General features: G+C 41.0%; 3 protein-coding genes across 5 annotated transcripts; all 3 read right to left on the bottom strand.

The window, feature by feature from the left end:
* Positions 1-154: 154 nt before the first annotated feature.
* On the bottom strand, positions 155-5,490 carry adpgk2 (ADP-dependent glucokinase 2). Its single transcript, XM_088414149.1, has 7 exons — positions 5,246-5,490; positions 4,242-4,401; positions 3,972-4,162; positions 3,756-3,852; positions 3,561-3,697; positions 3,337-3,473; positions 155-2,829 (listed from the first exon to the last, which is right to left on the bottom strand). Exons 1-7 carry the CDS (start codon positions 5,439-5,441, stop codon positions 2,272-2,274), a joined length of 1,476 nt encoding a protein of 491 aa, XP_088270275.1. The 5' UTR covers positions 5,442-5,490; the 3' UTR covers positions 155-2,271.
* Positions 5,491-8,728: 3,238 nt separating this feature from the next.
* ctsba (cathepsin Ba) lies at positions 8,729-14,601 on the bottom strand. Its single transcript, XM_088412970.1, has 11 exons — positions 14,447-14,601; positions 12,239-12,366; positions 12,084-12,169; positions 11,878-11,992; positions 11,657-11,772; positions 10,125-10,210; positions 9,916-10,062; positions 9,727-9,843; positions 9,477-9,605; positions 9,327-9,408; positions 8,729-9,260 (listed from the first exon to the last, which is right to left on the bottom strand). Exons 2-10 carry the CDS (start codon positions 12,359-12,361, stop codon positions 9,335-9,337), a joined length of 993 nt encoding a protein of 330 aa, XP_088269096.1. The 5' UTR covers positions 12,362-12,366; positions 14,447-14,601; the 3' UTR covers positions 8,729-9,260; positions 9,327-9,334.
* A 662-nt stretch (positions 14,602-15,263) lies between these two features.
* xkr5b (XK related 5b) lies at positions 15,264-26,310 on the bottom strand. 3 transcript variants are annotated; one of them, XM_088413998.1, is made up of 14 exons: positions 26,116-26,310; positions 24,333-24,422; positions 23,823-23,928; positions 23,477-23,643; positions 22,371-22,504; positions 22,210-22,288; positions 21,182-21,351; positions 20,443-20,554; positions 20,172-20,339; positions 19,896-20,089; positions 19,555-19,638; positions 19,215-19,395; positions 17,619-18,302; positions 15,264-15,372 (listed from the first exon to the last, which is right to left on the bottom strand). In XM_088413998.1, exons 1-13 carry the CDS (start codon positions 26,222-26,224, stop codon positions 17,659-17,661), a joined length of 2,238 nt encoding a protein of 745 aa, XP_088270124.1. In that variant the 5' UTR covers positions 26,225-26,310; the 3' UTR covers positions 15,264-15,372; positions 17,619-17,658. The 3 variants fall into 3 exon arrangements, with proteins under 3 accessions (XP_088270124.1, XP_088270123.1, XP_088270125.1); XM_088413997.1 differs by having other exon boundaries at positions 15,264-18,302; XM_088413999.1 differs by having other exon boundaries at positions 15,264-18,302; positions 19,555-19,617.
* Positions 26,311-27,133: the final 823 nt, after the last annotated feature.

Below are 27,133 nucleotides of genomic sequence, written 5' to 3'. Positions count from 1 at the left end.
GCATTCAAAGTTAAAGCATGGATCATGTCTGGGACTACTTGGTTACGTGAAACCACTGAATGGGGACATAACTGGGTTAAATATTCCCTTTTAACATAAAACATGTTATACATGTGGGAAAGCACTGAGCACAAAAAAGACATTGACTGCTGTGTGCAGCATGTAATCACATTTAATCTGCTCATATGTTACAAATCACTTGCAGTGATATGCTTGCAGTTACATCGGTATGAATTCATGCTGATTTTCTGCTTAAAAAAACTGTTAAACATGATCTGTTAGAATTGTCCTCCCAAAACTGTATGCACACATTTCCACCCAAATCCCCTTTCACTATGAATAAAAAAGGCTCATTTAGCTCCAGCATAAATTCCCACCACAGCATCAGATCAGAATAACAAGAAAAACAAAAAAAAAAAATCAAGGTAGCTTATTTTGTCTTAAACTCACACCTGTCGCATTGTAACATGGAAAATAGAAGATGGAAATGATAAAAGAACAAAGTGTAGAGGTGAAGAGGGACATGTGCATTGGAATGTTGGTGGAGGCAGTCCTTATAGCTTATTTGGTCCAGAGAGAGAGACGTGCGCCAGAACGACAACTAACATGTAAAACTAAAAGTAGCAGGATGGTAAATGATAGTCAATCCAGCATTTACAGTGGCATTCTTCAACATGTTTTTTGTCATTATTAAAACAAAACAGCACACACAAAAGGGCAGTAGTGGGCATCTTACATTTTTTTTTTGCAGGTCTGTCAGTCATCGGTGCATCGCCCCCCCTTCCGCCATCGTCGATCCGCCATTTTTTCATGCTAAAAATTGTAATCGTCGGTCTATCAGACAAAAGCTATTCGGTTGCTCACTTCCATGGCATGTATTCACATATAGTGGGATCATATAAAGTTTCAATCAATGGCTCACAATATCCAATGATATGAGAGAAATTACACAGGTGTGGCTTTCCGATTGGGATAGGACGAATCAGCTTGGCTCATTTTTATTCCATGTACTTTTACTGGAAAGTAGGGATGGACATATTATCCGATTTAGTTCATTGTGTGGAATTGGTTGTTGATGAACTGCACTATAAGACAATCGGCGCTATTGTTTGATTTTTAACACATTGAATATGAAATACATATGAATTTAACACATTCATACAAAGGAGTTTAGAACAACAAACAAATTGGTACTTTTTTGCATAATCAAATTTAGTCAAATACGTAATACTATAAACATTTTCTACACTGACTGTAAAAGTCCTTCTGTGCTGAAAGAAGCGGATGGTGAAGAGAAACAACTTTCTGTGGCAACATCAGAGCCCAAGAGAGGCACCATTGTATGGTAATCGTATTCTGCAATTTAACAGTGTGACACTCATCGCTCCTGCCCCTTTGTGTTAAAAGCAATTGTGTGGGCAAAGACAGATAAATGCTTGTGTTGAAGCAATTAAGATATTGTAAGGAGAAGACAAACTGTTCTGCATGGGTTTTACTGCATAATGGAGGAAGTGCAGCTTGAATGTAAACAGTAACCTAGTCCAAGGCAAGATTCCCTTCCCCAACTAATAGTCTGATGATCTCTATCGGGCTCAAGGTGCTACATATGGCTCATCGTTGTGGTTTTAATTTAATGTTCAGAACTCAGCAAGGATGGCAGAATATTGAGTAGAAGTTAAGAGAAAGATACAAAATTCAGCAAGAAAGGCACCTATCTATCAACTTTTTCTCTTGTCTGCTTATCCTCAGGAGGGTTGCAGGTGAAGGGTGGGGTTCATCCCATCTGACTTCTGTCAAGAGGTGGGGTGCACCCTGGTCTCATCATCAGCCAATCACAGGGCAGATACAAACACAAATTCACATTCACACCTATGGGCATTTTAGGATCCATTTAAAACAAGTTTTGGGGAAATCTGGGCAGAAGCTGGTGAAATCAGACAAAGAAAAATCCCAGATTTGAACCCAGACTTTAGAAAAGAGAGACTGATGCCGTGATCTTCAAAGACCAAACAATTAAAAATGGAAAGAGGACCTGGAAATGCACATTTTCTCATTTGAGAGGATAAAACTCAAAGCACACATTCAGTGAGCGCTTCCTGAAAAGGTCTAGAAAGGAAAGAGCCAAAACTCTACCATATAGTCTGTTACTTTTTAACTTCTATCACTTATGTGAGTGGTCCACCTGGTTATTATTACTAACCTGAAAGGGAGTAGAGTCAGTGCCTGTGTTTTGCATCACACCAGGATGATGGTTGTCCTAATATGGCCTTTTTAGATCTGCAGCACCAGGCCAGCAGCGGAGATGTTGTCTCCACCACCTGCGGTCTGGTACACCTCGGTGCATACCAGCACGGGCGCCACGCAGATCTCATAGTCGTCCTCTTCCCAGCAGCTGACGGGCCGGCTCTCCTGCAGGGGGATGCGCTGGCTGCCCTCCCGCCGGCTGACGGAGAACGAGTCGTCCATGATGAGCCTGGCCTTGCTGGGATCGATGTCGTTTGAGCCGCACACGTGGCGGTTGGCCGTGAGCGAGGCCTTGGCGGTGGCCGACATGGTGTTCTTCCACTGGGAGCCCCGGGTCACGATCATGGCTTGGAAGGCTAACGTGTGCACGTGGAGGCGGGTCAGGGGCTTGCCCCAAGCTTGGGAGTCGTCACCTTGAGCGACGGCGTCTTTGTGGCGCTGGTTAACCATGCGGTAGACCTCTCTCATCTGGTCCAGCACAGTAGCGACGCGAGGGTTGGGGTCAGACAGCACCGTGATGGTGGAGCCTTTGAGGAGGCTCAACAGGTTGGGAAGCTCCTGTTCGTTCATTCCTAAAGAGTCCGCCTGAGTGACCAAAAACATTTTGACAGCTGTTTTTATGATCCTCCGTCCTTACATTTTATTATTTAAGCTGTGTTACAATGACAACTGCAATGTCACTCAAAGGGGAGCAGAGCTCCGCAAAGATCACACTGTCAACAAATGTGAGGGAAAAAAAACGCTGGTGCCATCTGTTTGTGTGTGAGGGCTGTCACTATCAAATTATTTTTTGAAAATGATTATCCTATTGATTACTCTATCAAATAGCCAAGTATTTATTTTTCTCCTTTATTTTCTATGGTTGAAAGTGAGCTGGTGAGAGCACATTATTATCTTCTATATGTAAGAATTTTTAAACAACAAAATTCGCCAATGCAAACCATTAGTATTTGTGATTAGCATTAGTGCACATAATTTGCCAAAACTCTCCTTGCCAAACCTTTGCCAAAACCTGCCTTTTGAGACGGATAACATTGCTTAATTCCTATTCCACAGAAGTAATACTAATCAGAAATGTTCCTTTTGACATACTTGAGGGATGACATAATGAAGCAGGTCTTCCATGATGCTCTCTTCTACAAAACTAGCCATCTCAAAATGGACACCGAGCGTAGGAGAGGAGGTGGCCAGCACTTCAGAAAGACGGGAGAGCAGAGCAGCACGTTCACCTGAGGTAAAAGAGTAGCTACAGTTAGAAGCAGGCGGCCACACAATGAATGCATGTCAACCAAATGTCTCCATTCATTTCACATTACCTGACTGGAATGGAAAGTTGTCCATCATTTGTAAACCGCCCACGACGAGAAGGTCTGGATTAAAATTTCTGAGTTTTTGGGAAAATTCCTCCATGGATGCCAGATATGGGTTATGGTCATCACTGTGGACAATGTACCTGCACACCAATAAAAGATCAATTTCAATATCAGCGCTTACTATCAGCTGAGACATACCTGTTAGCTCTCCGGGAGGAATACTGCCCCCACTTTGCACCAGATGGATACTCCAGGATGAGATGAATGTCTGGCTCCTCTACAATATTGCCTGCAACTGGAGATACAGATAATGGCTTATGGGGACAATGTTGCAATAAAAGCATTAAAACCACAATGAACAATACTTGAAGAGCATCTTAGTGGCATCGGGTTGTGTTCTGTGCAGGTCAATACCAGTAATATGCTGTGATAGGACATCTATAAAGTCTGGGCTAAAGCTTCCTCCAAGCAACACATCACATCCCTCGGTGGCCATGCGGCCGGCCATGACAGGGGCGTTGCCTCCCACCGACCATCTGTTTCCAGGGAGGTCACGGGACGCCTCCACCAGCTCGCCGAAGAGCGTCTCGTTCAGCATGAAGCGCCTGTAAGGGACACCAATGAAAATTGATAGACCAAGTATTTACGTTAGCTTCACAGAAGCAGTTTTCAATAAATGCTTACTCTGCTGCGGCGCCGGGGGCAAAGAAGTAGGCAAAGCTCTGAGAGAGTTGCTCAGCATTTTCGATGTAGTCATGATGGAGGGGATGGTTGGCAGGCACGATGCCAATTTTATTGAGAAGCGACACACCATCTACAAGAAGGTCCACGCAGCCTCCAAAACCTACAAGAGGAGAAGCAGTTAAATGAATACGCAAAGTCTGCAAAATATGATGGCGATGATTATAATTCAGCGCTTAAAAACTCAGCACTAGGAGAAGTACAATAAATAAGAAGAAACACACGCTGCACATCTGATGCCACGTAGTAGCGTCATTTGATCGTCATGCGTGATGTAACAGAAGTTTGACCATGTGGCTGTAAGTGGGCAAAGGTTGGGTGTGCCAGATAAGAACGTGACAATATTTACAGACACCAATATGCATTAAATGCCTGAGGTTTTGGGTGTGATGACAAGATTTAACCTTTAGCAATTTAATCACGGAGGGAGAATTTAGCGACATTTGTCGCTGGCCTTGCCGATACAGCAAATTACTATTGTCTGGAGAAAAAGGCCACAGCGGCCGACTGCCTCATCCATAATGCACATTTTAGCACCACTGTGTAAATATTTTAATGCATGTGTAGCTAACAAAGCCTAGACAAAGAGGCGTCTGACTGAAACAAACGGTCCAGCTGTCTCAAAAAGTGATGCTGCATTTCTTCAAGTACCACTTCATCTTATTAAACAAAACGCTAGGTTCGGACACGTTTTATTTATTTGTTTGTTAGTTTATTTATTTATTGTTGTCCCATAGTTTAAACCAGGTTCCTCCTTTAAAAGCACTGCCTACCTCCAAAGCAAAGACACAAATCAATAAAAACGAATTGTTGGCAGATTCAGTTGAAAAGAGTAGTCAGAAACTGAAGCAACAGTCGGGATAATAGCAACAGCCAACTGTCACGAACTAAGTTTGACGTTAATGAAGTTTCAACTGAAATGACAGGAGCGAACTCAGCTTGCTTACCAATTGCCACCTTCGGTCGAGCGACTTGATTCATTCCAACTTTGCTCTCCGCGCGGAGCAGCGACGACAAAACGGTGTCCAGTCTGCCGCCCAGTACCTCATTGTCTGGCGATCGGAACCAAACGGCCAGAAGGACAACAAAAACAGAGATTGCAGAGCCACATTTCATCCAAGGAATCCTGCCAGCGTTGTCCATCTTCACCGTTAAGCATTGGACACAGAGAAACTAGCAAGTTCCAACTGAGCGCCCAATGGGAGCGTTTGATTTTTTACACTGGCTGTCCTCGACGTGCACTAATGACACCTAAACCAATTCCAAACGTATTAAGTATTATCAATGAAGTTGTTTTCCGATTAAAACGTTATATCCTTTATTTTAAGAGCTTTCTTTCCATTTGAATAATTTATTTTCAATTCCAATTGCGAACATAGAAACGAAGAAAAAGAGAAAAGCTGTCACAAAACGAGCGTACCATTCTCTTAAGGGGCGTGTTTATTCTGACAACAAGGCGGAAGTACAATAGCCTGGGGCATGTGTTACTAAAGGCTCTCACGTTTCCACAAACAGCACTCTACTGTATGCACGTTGAGTAAACCGGTTTCCCTCACGCGCACACGACGAAATAAATGTTATTCAAACTTTCTAGAATCATACAGATAGACGGCACGTTCAAATTCCAACGGTTTATATTTCAATATATTTAAATATGGGGAAAAATGTGACAAGTGTACAGTGGATCACACTTGCAGCTTTGAACAAAGAATCAATGTTATAAATAATGAATGAGCATTAGTAATTATTAAAGGATGGAGATGCTCTTTCCTATCGCTATTTTCCACACCCATTTTCAGCTATTAAGTGTCCCTATAGTGTAATCACGTTTCACAGCGCATGTAAGGGAAAGGATGCAAGTGTAATTCGCAACGTCCCGCCGAATAAACTCTTTGAGCAAGCCAGGTTAAGAATGCAAAGCATACCAACAAACGCCACCCCCGGATGGCGCTTTTCCCCGCCCTCTTTGTCGGTAATGATTTTTTGTTTGTTGTGTACGCACTTTCTCTTTAGAATGGTTTAAAAATCCTGTCAACATAATGATGAAAAATAAACAATAAAAACATTACAGTACATATAAGTGTAACATTAACATCATACAAAAATAACAAAAATAAATAATTTAGTTACAGACTTCACTAACCCCCTGACTCCTAATAAATTAGAATATATGTCAAAACTGTTCACAATTTGGCTTTGTGAATGACATTTTTATGACAAAATAGACAATTTGCAGAATTGTCTTTTTTACGGAGCCCCTCTGGTGCCAGGGTATGAAAAAATGCACAAATCCGTTTGCTCCGTACTTTTTAGAACAAACATTAAATTGCTGTGATTATTGGGAATTTATCCTCTTTCAAAAAGGTTTCCTAGGAGATTAGTTGTCCACTTGCGTTAAACAGATCCTTAAAAAAGTCAATGCACTGTTGCAAATATAAAGACTTGTTCCTTTTAACATTCCATATAATCTATGAGAAGAGTGAGTAACACGATTTCCGTGTTCTGGAAAAAAAAAAAAGTTTAAAACCTTGTACTGTTAAGTTTTAATAGAAATTCCAGCCACTAACCCTTTAAAAAGTATTATGTGGAATAAAGTACCGTTTTTACGAACCCTAACCTACAAAATCCACCTCTAGAACCAGAATGTGCTCTTTGATAAAGTGATGCTTGTTTTCCCACGCAAACAACTCAAATCCACCTGCGGCTCTGGAACCAGAAATATGATCTTTTTGAAGTGACGGTGCTTGTTTTCCCGTACAAAGTTCGTCAACATTTCATCAGTATTTAGCTTTTGAGTTTTGCACGTTTTGACACAAAGCAGCATAAAGAAACTTTGACATCCCTTCATTTCGTTTGCCGGTGCTTTGTTTTTGTGACAGACTCCTTTGTGACGTGAACCGTGACGCCGTAAAGACCACCACAGCCATTTCGCTGACGCCTTCCTCCTACCTTTAGTGCGGTACTGGTACATTGCGGTGACTTCGATCTTCTCGTTCCCACTCTGGTTTCAGTGCACTGCTTCCACCTCTCCTGCCAGATTTTTAACTGATTTTTTGGTTGACACCGAGGCCACGTGGCATCTTTGTTTGTGGCTATGAACAAGTCCGTACAGTGCACCGGTTGTGGCTCCCTAGAAGTGTCCTCAGAAGACCGAAGTGAGCCCTGTTTAAGATGCCGTTATTCTGCGTGCGTTGACTTCCGCGCGAGCACTGGGTCCCTGGACTCACCAAGTCATGCCCTGCTTCCTCCCGTTGATGTGACGGGAACTTCTGGCACAGTTTACCAGGGGAGTGCAAAACGACGGTTGGCTCTTTTTTCATCCCCCGCTCCCCCCTTCAAGCGGAAGGCCTTGAAGATGGAGATTGGTTTTCAACGCTCTCATTTGGATGAGATGTCAGCAGCTTTGCAAGATCGGCACCCCTCGCCCACCTTGGCGTCATCTGGTGGTTCCGGGTTTGAGGCTCCCTCCAGTACTAAAGTGCCAGCTTTTCCTCTCCCTGGAAGGTTCTCGTCACACAGAATGAGGGATGCGCCAGGTTCAATGAAAGCGATTTTGTTGAAGGCCATGCAACATCTTCAGTTGGACATCCCTAAACCTCAGTCCCGTCCAGAGGATGACTATTTCAAGCTTGTGCGACCTACTGCCTTCACTGTCCCTCAGTGTCCGCATTACATGGCCGTTCTACAATCTTGTTGGGGCGATACAGGGGCTTTTTCCCGGCTCCCGTCGGACGGTCGGACGCTTGCAGCATTGCAGGATGCTTCCACCGTTGGATTGGATCGGATGCCTGACGTGGAGGAGGATGTGGCCCCCTTGATTTTGTCCCCAGACAAACTTTTTAAGCGAAACTTTCGTTGCCCCAACCCACAATGTCGGCTGGCGGATGACCTCCTTAGGAGAGCCTATAACGCTTCTGCACGGTCAGCTCGTATCGGCAACTCCCTGTCTCACTTTTTGTTGGCCATCAAGGCTGCGGTGCAGATAGGTGATATTGATACTGTTCGGTCTTTTGTTGGAGCATCTCTGCAGGCCTTTGCTCTCATGTCGAGGGACCACGGCCGTGCAATGTCTTACATGGTTCAGACACGCCGCCAGATTTGGTTGTCACAATCCGCGATGAACCAGTCTTCAAAGCGGGTTCTCCGTGACATCCCTGTGGTTCCTGGGGAGTTTTTCGGTTCAGGTGCTGCGGAGGCCCTGGAGCGGTCTCTCCGGGTTCGTGAGACCTGTTTGCGTGTTCGTGAGTCCTGTTTGCGTTTTTCTGGTCGCGACATATAGGCTACATGTGTAAACACGAAACTGCAAAGCGCTTTAAGCACCATATGTTGTCAATAAAAGCGCTACGAGTGCATTTTATCTACCATTGGGAAAACAACCAATGAGAACAAATCAAAATTTAATTCAGAGATTAAGAGTTGTAGGCCAAGACTTTGTTCAATGTGCAAAATTTAATTCAGAGCTTAAGAGTTGTAGGCCAAGACTTTGTTCAATGTGGTTATTTAAAACGTTTTGAATCTGTTCCTAATAAAGATCCATCTAATTTTTGACATTTACACACGGACTGCAATGAGCACACGAGCAGCTTAAAGTGGCACTGAAAATTAAAATGACTATGTAAAAGTTGTAAGGACATACCGTTTAGACACATTCAATATGAGGTTGGCCTATCTAATTTGCTGACTGGGGAAGTCAGACATGCATTAAAACAAAGTGACATGCACATAAAGAACACATTGTGTTCAAGCACGTTCAGTGTTTGTAGACATTTAAAAAAAAACAATAAAATTGTCACTTGATTAAAAAAATGAAATTGTCACTTGAAAATGTTGCTACTGTTCAAAAGGCTGATCCGTGGGATTGATTTGTGATGAACGAAAACTATAAAAAGCATAGGCACAGTGCAGTCAGGTGGAGTATGTCGCCCTCTAGTGAGAACACGTTGAAAGTGGACACTGAAAAACCTGCACAGAAAAATGCTGGGGTTACTATCTCAACTACATTCAAATAAGAGTTACTGGAAGGCTTACCTTTGGGTTTACTTGGGAATACCCGCTACAACCTCTGACTCAATGCCACAATGATTTGATCCACGCAAGATTTTAAAGAATCCTAAAAGTCAGCAGACAAAAAAAAAAAATGAAGCCATGAGTTTGTGGAATGAACCCAAGTACACTCACCATTATCGCCCCAGTCAGTGTTCCAGGAGTTGGCACAGAGCCAGTAGGGAACACCATCTTCCTCACCCCAGCCGAGTATCTTGATGGCGTGCCCGCCCAGCATGGAGCCAGACACATGCTGATACACACCTGGCACACAAGAACAAGGGGTAAAATCATGACTAGCACAGCAGAGCATGTTCAAGATTCAAATTCAGAAACGCATTTTTTACGAGTTTTTACAGTGCAGCCATTCGAAATATACACTTACCAGACTTGTATAAAACAAAATCTGAGTACACTCTGAATGCGCCCTCTACTGGACCATTTTTATATATTTCCATCTGAATCTGCTCTGGCTCTGCCAAAACGCTGTAAGACGTTTTACCTGAGAAACACCAAAAACTCCAAATGAAGAACTGTGCTTTTGGGGAGACTACACTCAGTTATTTTTTCTTACCGTAATGCTTGTCCTGCGCGTAATTGGGCGAGTAACCGGCTTCACACTTGGCCACGCATTTGGGTGTGTCTCCGCCCTCCCCTGTGCAGGGAGGTCGGCTTCCGTTGACGTGATGCTCACAGGGCGCGATGGTGTATGGTCGGCAACCTGTGTAGAGGAAGATGGCGCTAAACTCACGTGGTGGCTTCTTTTTTGTGCGCGTCACTCACCGATGTGCGAGTTGTAAAGGCCGCCAGAGACCAGTCCCTCACTGGTCCAGAAGTCCCAGGCTGCTGAGGGGTAGCCACCGTTGCACCTAAAAGCAGGCATCACTTTTAATGTTGACAAATCCAAGCTTATTTAACCAAAAGTGTTTTACAAAAATGCATTTTTTTGTGCTCTTAAGTGTATAATGCCCTAAAGCAGTGTTTTTTTTGAATGGGGGTATGTGAAGGCACTTCAAGAGGGATGTGAGGCTAACAGGGTTTCTTGGAGGTATAAAAAAAGCTACGGCTTTGTAATCATAAGACAGGGTGCTTATTTTCTTTTGAAATTAAGACCAAACAGTGAAAAATGAACCAACTTATTGTTTAAGCCTTTGCAAAATGTTATATGCCTTTTAGTTTGTTTTGTATCGATGCACATTGTCAGAAATAAAACCGATTGTAAGACAGTATATCCCCATGGAGTTGCTGAATTAAAAAAAAAAAAAAAGCCTACAGATTCCACTACAAATCTACTTCCAAAGTAGATTATATATAAGATATATAAGACACAAAAAGCACAGGATTCTGCTATTCCCCCCCCCCAAAAAAAAACATGATTTGCACTGTTTAGCAGGTACCTGGCTGGGGGGAAAAAAATTACAGGTACATCACTGAAAAAAGGTTGGGAACCACTGCTCTAAGGCACTGCTAAAGTGCTGGCAATAACTTTTTAATCTAAAAGCTGCTACTTAGGTATGGATTAGTGCAAGGACTATCAAACTGATGAACATTTCATTTCAGTCCGGTAGGCTGATTTGATCTGATTTTGCTCTGACGGCAGAGTATTTTGTTTTGGTTTTATTGGCTATTTTTAATTTCTATTTAGTGGTTATTGTTTTGTTTACTGAATCGTGTTAACTTCCTGTTTTCACCGTGTTTGTTAGTTTATTACAGAATTCACAAAATGTACAACACATGTGTGCAGCAATGCCTGTTCGTGCTAAAACAATAAAGTTGAGTTGTTATCTGTTGAGCACTTTTTATTGCGTTGTTCAACTTACCTGTCGTTTGACTTCATTGCTTTTCTGTGACCTGTTGCCTGTATTGTGCACTTTGAGATCAGTTTAAAAATGTAAAGTGCATTACAGTTAACATCTATTATTTACATTTGATTATCAAATGAACATTTTTGTTTTTATGAATGATATAAATATGAAGACACTGATCCATGTAAATGTTTTTAGAATATACTGAATGAAAATCAACACTTGATTCCTACAATTATCTACCAGCGTTCACGTTTCCAAATGATCATTTCTACAACATCCATCCATCCCATAAGAATATGGCTATTTTTAGGACAGGCCTGTGGACAACTCATGTGGTTATGATGGCTACCTGATGCATTATGTTGGTGACCTCTAGTGTAAAGATCTTACGTATCTATATGAGCGTTTTTTTGTTTGTTTTTTTGCATGCTGAGAGCTGGTCACTCCAGCTGAGTGGGTGCTGTTGAGATGAATAAAAGGAAAGAAAAACAGTTGCCATCATCTTACCCCATGCCACAACCATCACAACAGCTCAGCAGATCCTCTGACGAGACCTCGACGCTGACCTTGGCATTGCTGTGGATGCACACGCGGTCCGATATGGCCTCTGCAGCACCAAAAGCCTGGAAAGAGACGACCACCAGTCTTTAGTGATGAATTTGCTTTGCAGTCTTTTAGAAAGCACTAATATTGAATAAATAAAATGAACACTGTTTTGGGTTCCTCACCCAGCAGGACCCGCAGGAGCCCTGGTCTCTGATCTCCTTCAGTGTGGGGCAATTGGGCCACTGCTCCCTGGAGTCAAAATTCTTAGGCAACTGGGGGACGTCAGCATACTGAACCCTGCAGACAGGAGAAGGTTCAGGTCGACGTAAAATGTAAGCACAATTTACATACCCCCAAAAATCGTAGCTCATCTACATGTGACACTTACATTATAGGAAGTTTGGGTCCCATAAGAAACGTTCCGCACAGTTTCTTAACATAACTGTAGTCGACGTTGTGAAAGTTGTGAGCAGCCTGCGGTTGAGAAGCACATCAGTGAAAGGACATGAAACCAGCATGAAAAAAAAACAAAAACACACTCACCTTCCAGGTAGAGTTGATCTTGTTGATGTAGTCAACCATCTCAGTGGACAATGGGTGCACATGGGGTTTAGCCAAGCTAAGTGACAAGCTGGCAGCCAATAAGAGGAGGGTTGCCTGCCACATGTTGCCTGAAAAGACCAATTAAAAAAAAAAAGAAAAACATTCAATTGTATTACATTCAACACTAACGATGGAGTTGATGTTGACTAACTAGTGACATCCTTCATATTTTCTCAGTTATCAACAAGTGATCCACGCAACCGTTTGAACTATTATTCACTTAGACACATTCACTGCCTCACAGACAGACAGAACTTAACAGAATGCGAAGAACAGTGCAATGTGTATTAAAAAAAATCTTGGAGGAAGTACTGATTCACAAGAAAATATGTAGCAAACCTGTATTAAGGTTCGATAAATTGTTGCTGGAGTTTTAAAAGATCCGACTCTCTATTAAGGTGACAAATTGGTACCTTCCTGCTACAGTTGTACCACTATTATGCTCAGTCATCCCCTTTTGTGGTCAAACTAATTGTGGCCACACACTACCACAACAGTCCACTACATTTCAAGAATTCATTTTATTTTTCAACTAGATGCTTTGTAATACACAATGTCCTGTCATTGCTGTTTTTACACACACTGGACACTTAACTCGATCAAAAATTCCTGGCGTGCACTTTGAAGGGCACTTCAATTTTTACCATTCAGCACAAGAAGCCATTAGAGATACTAATGATGTGAAGCGAGTCCTGTGCTCAGTATTAAAAAGCCACTTAAGGTCCATTAAAATTGTTACAAGCAGACGCATCATGGAACAATGGAATGCTGTCAAAACACCTTCAGAAAAGGCATATGCTGTAAAAAGCAAAAAACATACATTACAGTGATTTAAAATCAGAAACTGTTGAAGCAGACCTCACAGGGTGGAACTACTTTATTCCTCACCAAAGACAGTGTAAAGGGAAGTAACTTTTTTTTTTTTATTTGCCTTCTCAGTATGATCCTTCACTTTTATAAATAACACGAATGCTTTGTTTAGACTTCGAGAAATGTGCTGCTACACTGCTATCACAGTTATGGTATAAAAATATACTCCCGCTGCGCTAAGAGAATTTGTAATACTTAGGAAAACAGTTAATAATTTTAAATTTGAAGGTTCCACTCAGTTGTTACAAAATCAGTGGTAGTGCACTTGTATTAGTCAACAAAAATGTCAACGCTTGGGTTTATCACAAGCAACGATTCAGTTGGAGGTGTACCACCCACAAACACAAACTGAAATATATCAGCAAAAGCTTCAAAGGATTTGCTGCATAGCCTACGTGCAGCAGTGTCACATATGTGGGTAGCCTTATTGTCTTACAAACGTTCTCAGAAACTTCGGTATTTGCATGGAGAGCCTTTTACAGACAGGGTGAGTCAGTCATACAGTAACTGAAACCACACAGTTTTCCACACAGGGAAGACAACATCATGGTTCACGTCAACTAGACTTTGCCTCCTTTCACTTCTTATCTGATTACTTGCGCATGGATATAGATGCTTAATCAAGGTGTTGTGTATCTGAATTAATGCACTAAATAAGGAAGGTAAAACCTAGCTCACTAGAGTATTTTTTCGTTGATGCAGATCCGGGCAAGGGCCAGCACACCAATTCAAAGAGCTAGAATCACCATCAATGTATATGGCTCTGCAGATTTCATCTTGCCCCCACATGTCAACTAGCCAACTAGATTTGAGACAAATCAATTTCCTCATTCCTCATTGATGGGTACTTGTTTACTGTAAGATGAAAACAGTTATTTAACCTCACCAGACAACACGGAAAAAATGTCAATTTCATTTCTTGTGTCGTTTTTCTTACACGATTTGTCATTTAACAGTCGCTTTTCTTATTCTCAGATTGAATCGCTGTTATTTTGCCATAATAAATAATAAATAGTGATAAGCATTCGGATATGTCGTCTCCTTTCAAAAGAAATAAATTACCAAATAATTCCTCATCAAATAATAACCAAAGAAATAAAGATTCGTGCAAGTACAGCTAGGTTACGTTGAAAAATATTAATTAAAATAACTGGGCTAAAAGTAGCCCTTTTGGCTTATTTAAACGTGACTTGAGTTGACTAAGCCAGTGCTAACTGTAAAACCATAATCTTTGTGAATAAAAGAAAAGCCGGTGACAACAGAATAATCACCATTTACCTGCAGCAAATTTGTTGGGGATTAGGACGAAGCTCTTGTACCGCTTGGCCGCTATCAGTCTGAACTAAAAAACACTCAGCGCCGACTTTAGATCTGAGACCACGTGACCAGTCACATGAACGCAGCTCATGTGATCGAAAGGATTAAAAACACAATAGGAAATGACGTAACATATGATTTAAAAAAACCACTGTATGTAGTATGTATGTTTTACAAATTGTGAAAAATATGTATTTTGCATGAAACAAATAAAAAAAATAACAAGACACAAAACAAATCAACAAATATACGTTACCAGACTTTCAGACGTGTGAAGCGACGTATGTAACCACGCCCCCTAAAAAAAAACCTAATCCAGTGCAGTATATTTAGTTCTGTATATATAACTGCAATCCACCAAGAATGGCCAAATATTAGATTTGAAATTATTAAAATCAAACAATGCTTGTGGTTTGATTCTTATTGGTTTGTTAGCCATGTCTTCATATTTTAAATGTGTTATTGCAATTCTCAATTGGCCCACAACGTATGACTCAGTTTGTTAGATTTTTATTACTTTTTAATTACCCAGTTGGATTTATTTACTTTATTTAATGTCTCCTAATGAACTTTTGAGCTCATTGTGTGTGTGTCCGTTTACACAAAGTGACCACGGACCTCAGAGAATATGCTGATTGATAGCTGTTTTCTCTTCCTTCAAGCACTGTCTGACTTTTGAAATGAGTTATGGAAAATACTGTCGCAATAGTTTTACCAAGCAAGTTTGGCAAGAGTTATTGTAGTGTGTGATCAACCAGATGAAAACACAAATAACGACTTTTCACCAGTGTTAATGACTTTATTCTGTCACATCAATAGCACAGTTAGTGTCTCGGTACGTCAACCACAGCAGCAGGGCAAATCTTAGAAGTGATGAGCGTCCATTGCTAACAATGAAAGACAAAAACACAGACATTTTGCACCATCCATAAATGTCCACTTCTCAAATGTTAAAAAAGGTATAACTTGAAATCAATGCATTCCGCACTACTAGGAGGCAATGCAAACACACACACTCACACTCATAGTTGCAGAAAAGCACCAATTCATCACGATTGTTCTGCAGTGTAAAGCATGTATATTTATCTCTAGTGCACAAAGTTACATGTCATTAGCTGTTTTATTGCTGTGGTGTTCACATCCAAGCAAGTGCAATGTCTACTACAGTATGTGCAGCAGGTGCATGTGCTCTTCATGCAGCTATTCTTCGCAATTACGCATCATGTCTCTTGATATGGCTGACAAACCTTTCGGTGTATGTACTGAAAAGAGCAGTATGACCTCTTAAATGTGAGCGGACAGAGAAGATTATTCAAATAAATAGCTTTCATCACATGAAACATTATTGGCAGGACTCAGATCTGTTCTGCACTGCTAAAACATCCCATTACAATGCAAAAAGATGAGTTCTAGGAGCACCTCCTTCAGAAAAATTAAGAAAATATTTTAAGCACTACTAAGGTAACAGTTTTTTTTTTGTCTTACTCATGTTCCCGTGCATTTATGGATGTTTCACTGTTTTTTTTCCCCTCCCAACTCATTTTACTTCATAATTATAAACTGCTCTGTAAGGGAACTTAAAATAAAATGTGTTCAGTTACTATCATGTTGAAAGTCTGAACTTGATACATTTTTAGTTCCTTGTTTGAAAAAATGTATTGGAGAAAGACAAAAAAACAGGAAGTCGTGACCTCACCGCAACGATTTCAGTTCTCTGATGAGATGCTTCCTGTCTTCCATATGGAAAACCACACAGAACACTCCAACAACTGTAACTGCTATTCTGGTGACTAACAATTTACTGTAACAATTAAAGGTAACAATTTAAGTATGAAAACCTTGAAAGTTAGTATTTTATCATGTTTATTATTTTTCTAAATGACTAAGCCTTATCGTTTTGGTATTGCTTTGTAAAAGTAAGAAATCACAAGAACCCAAGTGGTTTAGAAAAGAGGCTACACCCTGGATGACAGCTTTTAATGTAAACTGATTCCTCACTCTGAAAAAAATCTTCTCCAATATCAACTTAATTCTAATCAATGTTTTTTTTAACCTTTCTGAAAAAGTAAATGTGTTATTCTCACATGAGTGATCTTCCTCTTGTTATTTGGAGTGTACGTGATTTCTGAATACTGGGAGAAGAGTGCTTCATGTTGGTCTTCTGTCACATAAATCCTGTACGGTGACTGGGCACTTCATTAGGTACACCTGCACCCTTGTTGGTAAGCAGGAACGAGGAACTTTTGTGCTCTCGGGGTACATTTGATTTTTAAAGCGGACAGATGGGCCGTGAATGAAATTATAAAAACATAAATTGTGACTGCATAATAGTTCAATTTAATGATAAAAACATTTGATTCTTATTGTGATGCATTTTCACAAAATCAGGCAATGAATACATTCTAATTCTATGCATAATTCCCTTCAAAACTATGCACAACACATGGAGGTAGCTCAACTATTGACAAGGTAACAGCAATTTTAATGTTGCCAAGTTGAAATTCCTAGTTTTGAGAAAAAACATGTTTCAAGTTTTGGAACATACATCTTTTAGTGGTGAGCATCGTCTAGTCATACCTTATTTTCATACATTTTGATTATAATTTGAATCATCTGGCTGCTGGCAAATGAAGGTTGGGACCATAAGGAGTTGGTTGTTTTTGTAGAAATCTCCAAATGGACATCTCTGTCGAAAATTCCTATTTTCGTCAGTAACTGAAAACTAATCCCCACAACATATACTTTGTTTTTTGAAAACGCATCACAATTGTTTATTAATTTCTACGGCAGTATAAAATGATGCTATTTACAAACCACTGTCGTATGTTATCGGCAATAAATCTCTACCTAATTAGATGATTTAATGAAAATTGAATGATCAATTTTTAGCCTTGCACCAAATATCCCTGGACTCTTGTTAAATACTGGGTTCTATTTAAAATTGAAGAGGTCATTGGGCCAGCTGAATCAATCATATAAATGACGACCCCATAAAGTGGAATCAATCATATAAATGATGACCCCATAAAGTGATGTGCAACTGCAGGCTGAAATTTGTTCTTAAAATGAACCTCTCCGTCTTATTAAGGTTACCAAAAGACAAGAATTTGTGAGGCATCTTTTGTAGGTGTACCTTATTTTGTGGTCAGAGAGCGCTGTTGCTGTCATCCTTCTTACACGGCCCTCTCTCTGCTGTCCACAAACTGGACCATTTGCTTGCGGGCGTGGGAGATAACCGGGGTGAGTGGGACTATCGGGGTGCTGGGTGTCGTGGCGCTAGCGGGGGTTGCGGCACCAGGAGTGGATGCGGCAGGCGTGGAGGCAGTGGGCGTAGAGGCTGCAGGGGTAATGGACCCAGGGGTCCCGCCAGGGGTCGCGCGTGGCGTCGTACCGGGCGTAGCGGGGATGATAACAACAGGGGCCGGACTTGGACTCTCCGCCCCGGCTCGGGATTCCGGACGTGGCGTCGACGTGACAAAACGAGCCTCCCTGATGCGGTAGGGGCTTCTGTAAGTGGAGATGGGAGACAGCTCGGAGCCCCAGCCCAGATAGCTCCCGCTGGAGGGAGAGGGTGCATCGACACTGAAATATGCGGTAGTGTTTGGATCCAATTGGCTTTTCTTTTCCGGGGAGCTGATCAGGAGAGGGGAATGGCGTTCGGGTGACCAGCCGGGGGTCTTGATGTCCAAAGAAGCTGCAGAGGACGACTTCTCCGTCAGGGTGGCGGCATTACTCTCGGCGCGGTGCAGGCTTCCCGGTTGGGCAGGTGATGAAAGTGAAGGTGAGCCGTAAATAGCACTCTGAAACTCTTCATCACCTTTAAAGAGGATACATAAAACATACAGTATGATATCTCACGTTAGGAAATAAGCACAACTGATATCATTAGAAACACCTCACTTGTGCTTTGCACATGTTAGATATTTCAGGTATGTTGTTTTGCTATAAATTAGGCCCCTGTATGTTTAGTTATGTATCCAAATTTATAATTCAATTCAAGGCAATTTGTTTTTATCAAATCCAAGCAACAAAAATATTGAGGTGTTTTTGTGGGGGGATATAGATTTCTAGAGATGACTGAGGGCTCGACATTAAGAATGATCTTCCCGCAAATGTGGCCAATCTAGAGTGTGCGCTGATGAGAATTTTATCTGGTCCCATGGCACAGGACATATTTAAATTAATGCCTGCATGGATGTAATAATAATACATTGGGAAAATTGACATACCAAAGGAGGAAACAACAACCTTAAATGCTGTGATGACCAACTTCAAAATATATATACCAAATAAATACCGGTACGTGGATGACAGTGCTGTAGTAGGCTTTTATTTTGAAGCTTGAGCGTCCTCACTTCTCCGATTTTATTGCCGTTACATCATATAGCTACCAACATCAACACACCACTGTTACCAAAATCATTTTCAGTCACGGATTGACACGAAATAAACCGCTGATCGATTATGCTGTCATGCTGTGGTACGGCATACGTCCCCAGCGTGAGCCCTAGTCATGATTTTTATTAAAAGTCTATACATTGTATATTTTGATTGGCTGGATCCAGCAACTACTAAGGAGATTCATATAGACTGGTATATGCGTATATAAATGCCCCCCCCCCTTTTTTTTTCAATATTTAGTCTTGATGTGTGCCATTGGACAATATTGTTGATTTTCTGTTGACATTGCGGTTACATGTTGTTAATTGTGTGTTGTATCGCAACATACCTCTATCCTCTGTCCGTGGAGCGCTGAAATCCTCTGCGATCTCTTCAAGAATCGCCTCGTGCACCGGAATGATCTCTGGAACGAGTCTAATATCGTGGATCGTTGTGGGCGGAGCTTTCCTCACAGGTCTGGCGATGACATTGGTAAGGGCTGGCTTTGGTGGTGGGGCCACTTCTCTCTCCTGGAGACGAAACACAAAAACAAGCTTAAGCGATTGATTTGTTTTGGACCTTATTAGATGGACAGCTAACTGTAGGTGTGTTCGAAGAAGTGGCCAATCAGTGCACCTTTGAATGGAAAACCGCTGTCACTATAGGCTCAACAATAATTGAAGTCTTACCTGTGGAGAAGGGGTCAACTGAGGTGGGGGTGGCTGAGGAGCCGGTTGTACAATCTGAGGAACCTGCAGAGGAGGACATGGAGCCTGATGTGGGGAAATAATTGTGGAACTCAATACAGCACAAAAGAGAACTTTTGTTTCACTGTTATTAGGTGCATGTGAGAAAGTGGATGAATTGGAACAGTTTCACAATGGAGTTTTCTGTAGCCAAACACACCAAAAACATTTGATTGCTAATGTATTCCTATGGTTGCTAACAAAGGCTACTTATTGAAATTGACCAACACAAACAAATCAGAAAAAAAACACCAGACATAAAATTAAAAAACAAAACAACAAACCTGCGGAACACGACGCGGCTCATTGCCATAGTGAATCTCTTCACACAGACCCATGAGTCCGGCAAGACCACCTTCTCCATAGACAGACCAGATCTTGGGCACGTCCCCTGTCTTCAGAGCCAAACGAATCAGCAGCCAGTGATGATGCCTCCAGCCCTCCCACTGAAGCGGCAGGTCCATAAGGGTACCGCCTCCTGATGTGAATAATAACCACAGCCATGATGATAAAATAGCTGAATTGCTATAGTGTATGACTGATTCAAAGATCAAACAAACCAGACAGTGTTGCATGGCGATGGAAAGTAGGTGTGACTTTCTCCTCCAACGAGAGTATGGATCCACTCTCCATGCAGGCGCCACTGATCCCCCTACGGCGAATACTCTGAAAGATCTCAAAGGATTTGGGATGGAGGAAGCGATAGTACAGCACCAACGAGATAACACCTGCAGAAGTAAATGAACACGGAGGCTTGAAATGCAGGTGAAGCTCACCAATAAAATCGAGGAAAGATATGAAAATAACTGACAGGCACTGAGCTGGCCTCACCGATAAGGAAGCTGCAGAGGACCGCGGACGGGATTGCTACCGTATCCCATGACACCATACTGAACAACCAGGATGAGGCCAGCAGGAGGAAAATGTTCTCTAAAAACATCACCTAAAGAAAAAAAACACACACAGACTGGTCAATTTTCAAGAGGTATGCTTAACAGTTAAATACAAATGAACTCTGTTTCAGCAGTTCTCCACTGGCATTTAAAAGGTTACTTGACTTATTCATTAGTCATTTTCAGCAGTAACATGTTAATATTTAGTCTCTAATTAATTTGTTGAACAAACTATTTGTCATTTATGATTAATACCTGTAAAAGTATTTCTTTCTTATTGTCGACAGAAAATCACCTGTGCTCCAATATGGACCAATTATGTCACCTGTTTTCTGGGTTTGGTCATGTGACATTGTCAAGCTGAGCCATAATTGGTGAGCCATGAGCACCTCTGATGTCATTTTGCGAGTGGAAAATGTGTTCTGTTTTCAATGGACCATTTCAAGTCTTCGATGATCTTAAACTCCATTTATTTCAATGTTTTAGAAAACCCGTGTGCCCTAACCCCCCCCCCCCAACACTAATACACATAACAAATATCAGAACATCTGCCTTATTAAATACATCAATATTAAGTCTTGACTCACATAGTCAGAGAAATCGATGTATTGTAATACAAACACACACACACAACCATACGTGCACACAGACACGCAGACACAAATGCACACACATACCAGATAGAAGCCAGCCATGCGGAAGCGTGACGGACCGTACTTCACGTTAAGGAAGAAGAAGATGTGAATGGCTCCAAGAATCAGATTAAATAGTCTCCATCGACCAGTTGAACGTATGATGTCAGTCTGCTGAGAAACCATCCAAAATGTTGCCCCCAACCAGTGCACACCTGAGACAGTGATCAAACAACCATTTCATGAATAAAGTTTACACTTACCGGTAATTACTACCACTGGATAAAAGATACAATTTACGTTAATTTGCTTCCCGTGTACTACACTGTGCAATGCTACACTGACATATGCTTTACTGGAGACATGATACCCACAGTGCATATATGAGAGATGATCAATAAGGGATCAAGGATATTATATAGAATAGCTAACCTATTAACTCCTTTTAATACCTATGCAGGGAGTGATTGATTGATGAGGAATGTCTTCAGGCCTGAGGAGTGTGGAGATTTCAAAGGTAAGAGATATATACAGTATATAGAGAGTTGTCATTCTAAGGAGTCATTTAAAACTTGTGTGGATTCCCTCTGTGTCAAACTGAGGGTCGGTACAGCAAAAGGTGTCTTTTAAGTGTCGTGGATGAATGAAATGGACATCTGAAAGTCGGGGGTGATTGAACATCAGTGCCCATTTATCCCTCAGGGAAGAAAGGGACGTAATTTGAGTATGCACGTGCATAGGTTTGCGACTTTCAGACTCGGCAAGCCGCTCTCTATAAGACGACCGGCACAAAACAGTGTAAGGTTGCTCGTTCGATCGTTTTTGGGGAGCCTTTTTTAACGTCAGAATATGATCAGAATAAAATCTTTTCTAACCAACATGGCTGAGTCAAAGAAGTTTTTATTTCCATCGCCAATCTGATGGACATCTCTTGCTTCATTGAGGGAAACAATACACAACTTGTACACTAGATACCGTAGCTAGATACAGGTAGAATATAGGATGCTGTGCTTTGTAAAATGATGTTACTCATGTTACTTAACCATGAACTCACATCTGCTGTATACACTCACCTATAACACCGAGAATCCACTGTTTGAAGACCCGCGTGAAAAGCATAAGGACGCCAAATCGAGATCCCAACATACTGACCTGCTCACAAAAAAACATATCTAGTACAAAGTACACAATCTGAGGGCTGTATTTTGGCTTAAAGACTCAGAAAAGTGTTTACCCTCCACAGGAGTCGGCAGAAGATGGCTGCTGGAGTCATTTGCAGGTGTCCAGGCCTGATGAGGTGGCATGATCGGGCATACAGGACTAACGCCCAGGCCAGAGATAACAAACACACCGCAAAACACACTGATGCTAGAGGATGAGAGGGAAAGATAGGAGGTGGGCAACAAATAGAGTGTACACTATAACCCGTGTACACTATAACTGCAAAATGGGATCAGTATTAATTATTTTTCAAGTTGCATTAATTGTGTGAAGGCTGAAGGTCACAATTAACGCATGTTATTCCTGTTTTTTTTAATAGTATTTGTCTTTTTTTCCAACCACTTCTTCGTCTTGCATTTCTGTCCACATTTGTCATCACTTTCATATTTCAGCATATTCAAAAAATCCTTCCTATCGGGGCTACCGATTTTCGGGTTACACAAATTCACAAATATTTTGAAATTTCATATATTTTACCACCCTTGCCCTGGAAAAAAAAAGCATTCATTTCTAATGAGAGATTCATCAAAGCAGCAATTTTACATTTTCAGCTCCTTTGATTCATCCTGGGAATGTGTTTTGATCTTAAAAAAATTCACACCAAAAAATTCATTTTTCCAGGCAATTTTCACAAATGTATATGTTGTACACGATTCACCATAATTTCCTCATGTAGTCACCGTTACACATTATTACAATTTCAACACGCTCCAAAAATTCATGCTATTCAAGGGGATCTTATTCATCTTATTCCAAAAATATATTTCTACTTATTTATTTGACAAAATTCATTCGAATGTTCCCTCCAAAAATTCAAGATTGTTGCATATCCCAGGGACACACTCAATTTAACAGATTAGGTTGTAAAATAAATTACAATAATTTACAAAGTCACCTTTAGGATTATTTCGTGCATACCCCAAATTCCTACCAAAAAATTATATTTGCACAATACACAATACAATACAAACAAATGTGTAAAAATTTATTTTTTGGTAGTTTTCTTCTGTAATTTCTAAATGATTCAAATTGTTTCAGCTTCAACTTCAGGTTATACCTATCAACGCCTATCAGTACATCCTCCAAACATAAAGAGTCATTTGAAATGAACTTCCTGACCTGGAGATTTGATGCCTATATCAGTGCATATGAGCACGTAGGTGTGGAGCAGTGTTTCAGGGAGGGTGACCACCAAGGCCTCCAACATACGTAAGGCGGACACGTCAGCCTGCTGCATGATCTCGCCGTACACGTCCATGTCCGGAAGACGCATGCACTCCCACAATCTAGTAAGGCCACAAACACACAAATCAAACACTGCCCTGTATCCCATACATCGTATAAATACATATTCAGTGTTTCAATATCTGCTTTTTCTCAATTAAAGAAAATTGAATGTCCACTTCCCATTTCCACGATGCATTTACTTTGTAACACAATTACATTAATTTAGGGCACAACCCACCTTTTGAAGATGCCCAAGTGTAGTATGTGAGTCCAGGTGAGAGACTTTCTGCGAATCCGTCCGTCTGAGAGGTACCACAAGTAGCTGAGCCACTGTGGACCCCAACCTGAAAATGTGCACAATCCAAACCCCTCAATTTAGATCAGTATCTATCTATCTATCTATCTATCTATCTATCTATCTATCTATCTATCTATCTATCTATCTATCTATCTATCTATCTATCTATCTATCTATCTATCTATCTATCTATCTATCTATCTATCTATCTATCTATCTATCTATCTATCTATCTATCTATCTATCCATCCATCCATCCATCCATCCATCCATCCATCCATCCATCCATCCATCCATCCATCCATCCATCCATCCATCCATCTATCTATCTATCTATCTATCTATCTATCTATCTATCTATCTATCTATCTATCTATCTATCTATCTATCTATCTATCCGACCGTCCATCCGTCCATCCGTCCATCCATCCATCCATCTACGGAACTCACCTGGCAGCAGAAACAGTGCAGTGAAGCCGGCCAGATGGGCATAGCAGTAGTTGTGACCCACCCACAGGTAGTACACAAAGCAATAGATCACTGAGGAGGCAAAAAGCCTGATTAGATACTGTATGGGAAATATGGGTATTAATGAGTGCATTTTTACCTAATAATCTAAAGTGTAACTTTTGAAAAGTCTGCTCATTGTGTTGTGTTGAGATATCTGATTACAGTAATTGCATTATGATTCAATTAGGGCAAAGCACAGATAATAACATGGCTGCAGCTAAGATTGTTGATTGTCAGAGAAATCTCAGAAAAGAAGACTAGGACAAGCCTAGCTGCTTAAACAGCAAAAAGAGTAACTCAGACCAGCCAAGATTGACTTTTCTACGCCGGCGTAGGGAAAAAAGGCTTGGGCAAATGTAACTCGTGGGTCTTCCAACGCCAGTTTTTCCACTTGCCCAGCCGTTCCCCCCGGCTTTTATTGAATAGAAGCATAGCAGATTACAAGACACAACAAAAGAGCCAGCCGGGCGCCACCGGCAGCTGGGCCAAGGTCCCGGCTCACACTTTCGTGCGTCAACAGTTCTATCTAAGGACAGGGTCAAGATGAACTAGGATTGCATAAATGGGTAACAATGAACTAAGAACATAATGATAACAACCTAATATATGATTCCCTTCACATATCCTCTGAGATTTCTCTGACATTGATTCAGACTCAACTATTTTTTACATTTTTTTTTGCAAGAATAACCTGATTACTACTGTGATCAGTCATGTGACACTCGCAAGTTCAGCTGTGACTGGTTGTTATCATATCATGGTCAAAAATGCCTCATTCATATTCCACAAATGCAAGGCCATGTTCAGACTATTGGGGCCAAATACATTATTTCTGCAAAGAAATATTAAATTTTAAGATTGACTTATCCTTTATGGATGAATGACTTTATCTTTGTTGAGCTGAGGTATGTACATCCACTCATACCTCCACAATGGCAAACTGTTTTGCATGGAAAAAATGATTCATTTTACATTTTTTTTGTCAAATTCCCACCGAAATGGAGGTTTGAATTTGTGAAAGATATAAATATGAATTTGTTTTTTCTTGCAGCCCAGTGTGTATATCCCACCTCTGGCCCAAGTCAGCTGAGGTCGGCTCCAGCTAACCCATGACCCCTACTAAGGTTAGCTGTATGTACTGTACGTGATAAGGTGCCTATAAATTCCTTATATAAACTTGCCATGCAAAGCCATTTCCTTATCAGCATTCATATGACCTCTGCAATGCTCTGCGGCCCATCCGAGGAACATTACAACAGCTCGGCCTTCCTGCTTCCCCTCACTTCTGACATGAAATCCAAACCTTCACTACCGCTGAATGGGTCCTGCCACGATGAGGCCTCATCCTGGGATACGCCCATCCCCTCTCCCTCCCCCCCAAAATAGAGCTAAAATGTGTCAGTGCTCCTGCAGTCGGCTTTGTTATTGTGAATAAATCATTTTGGGACGGTGCAGCAGGGAGGAGGAAAAAGTATGTGCCATGAGTCAGCACTTTTGCACTGATGGCATATTCAGGGTGTAGCATCATGCACTGCTGCAGTCCGTGACGTCACACTGCAAACACATAACTTTCACTAATACAGTAGTCCCATGAATAAACTCCCAATCAACCCATCCCCAGCTACAATCAGAAATGCTGCGTCATACACTTCGGGTTTCTGCATGTGTATAGGGATTCATGATTGTCCTGTCCGTGTGTGTGTGTGTCCCAGGTAGGACTCACGCGCTGCTCTCTCTGCGACAATGAGGACTGCAGTGAAGAAGAAGACACAAACTTGGCAGCAGATCATACAGTTGCCTCCGTGGCTCGCAGGGGCCGAGTAGTCCCTCATGGCGGACCCCCCCTAGGCACACGCACTCTGCTCCGGAACAGCCAAGCCCGTCCTGGTTGTAGGTTGGCGGCCAGCAGTAGCTCTGGTTCCGCCCGAGAGAGAGAGAGAGAGAGAGAGAGAGAGAGAGAGAGAGAGAGAGAGAGAGAGAGAGAGAGAGAGAGAGAGAGAGGGGGGGGTAGCTGCTGCAGACTGCAGAGCCGGGTCAGACTTGGGCTGCGTGCACCCGCCTCCTGTTAAAGAGGCAGCATTCATGAATTGTTATACAGGGTTGTTATACAGTTCAAGGAATAGATTGATTATTTGAGCTTTATCTTTATCTATCTATCTATCTATCTATCTATCTATCTATCTATCTATCTATCTATCTATCTATCTATCTATCTATCTATCCATCTCCATATATATATATATATATATATATATATATATATATATATATATATATATATATATATATATATATATATATATGTGTGTGTGTGTGTGTGTGTGTGTGTGTGTGTGTTTATATGTATGCATATATTATTGACATTGCAGAGATATTGATTTAATATTTTATTTATATGTTTTATCATGTATATATTATATAGAATATCCTGTACATGTACAGTATTTTAGTGTTTTGTTTTGAGATTTATTTGTTTGAGTTTTTTTTTCCCAAAGGGATCTTTCGAAGTGGCCGTCAGTGTTTTTATTAAAAAATGAAATTATCTGTGTGGTTGCACGCCTTTGTGTGGCATTACATTATAATTATTATAATTATTATTATCATTATAATTATTAATTATTATTAATTATTATTAATTATAATTATAATTATAATTATAATTATAATTATAATTATAATTATAATTATAATTACAATTACAATTACAATTACAATTATAACTATAATTATAATTATAATTA

This window comes from Hippichthys cyanospilos, chromosome 4, assembly GCF_059441005.1.
Source record: "Hippichthys cyanospilos isolate Australia breed blue-spotted pipefish chromosome 4, RoL_Hcya_1.0, whole genome shotgun sequence".
NCBI classification, from domain to species: Eukaryota; Metazoa; Chordata; class Actinopteri; order Syngnathiformes; family Syngnathidae; genus Hippichthys; species Hippichthys cyanospilos.
The sequence above is the reverse complement of the archived record's forward strand: the minus strand, read 5'-3'. Positions and strand labels throughout refer to the sequence as shown.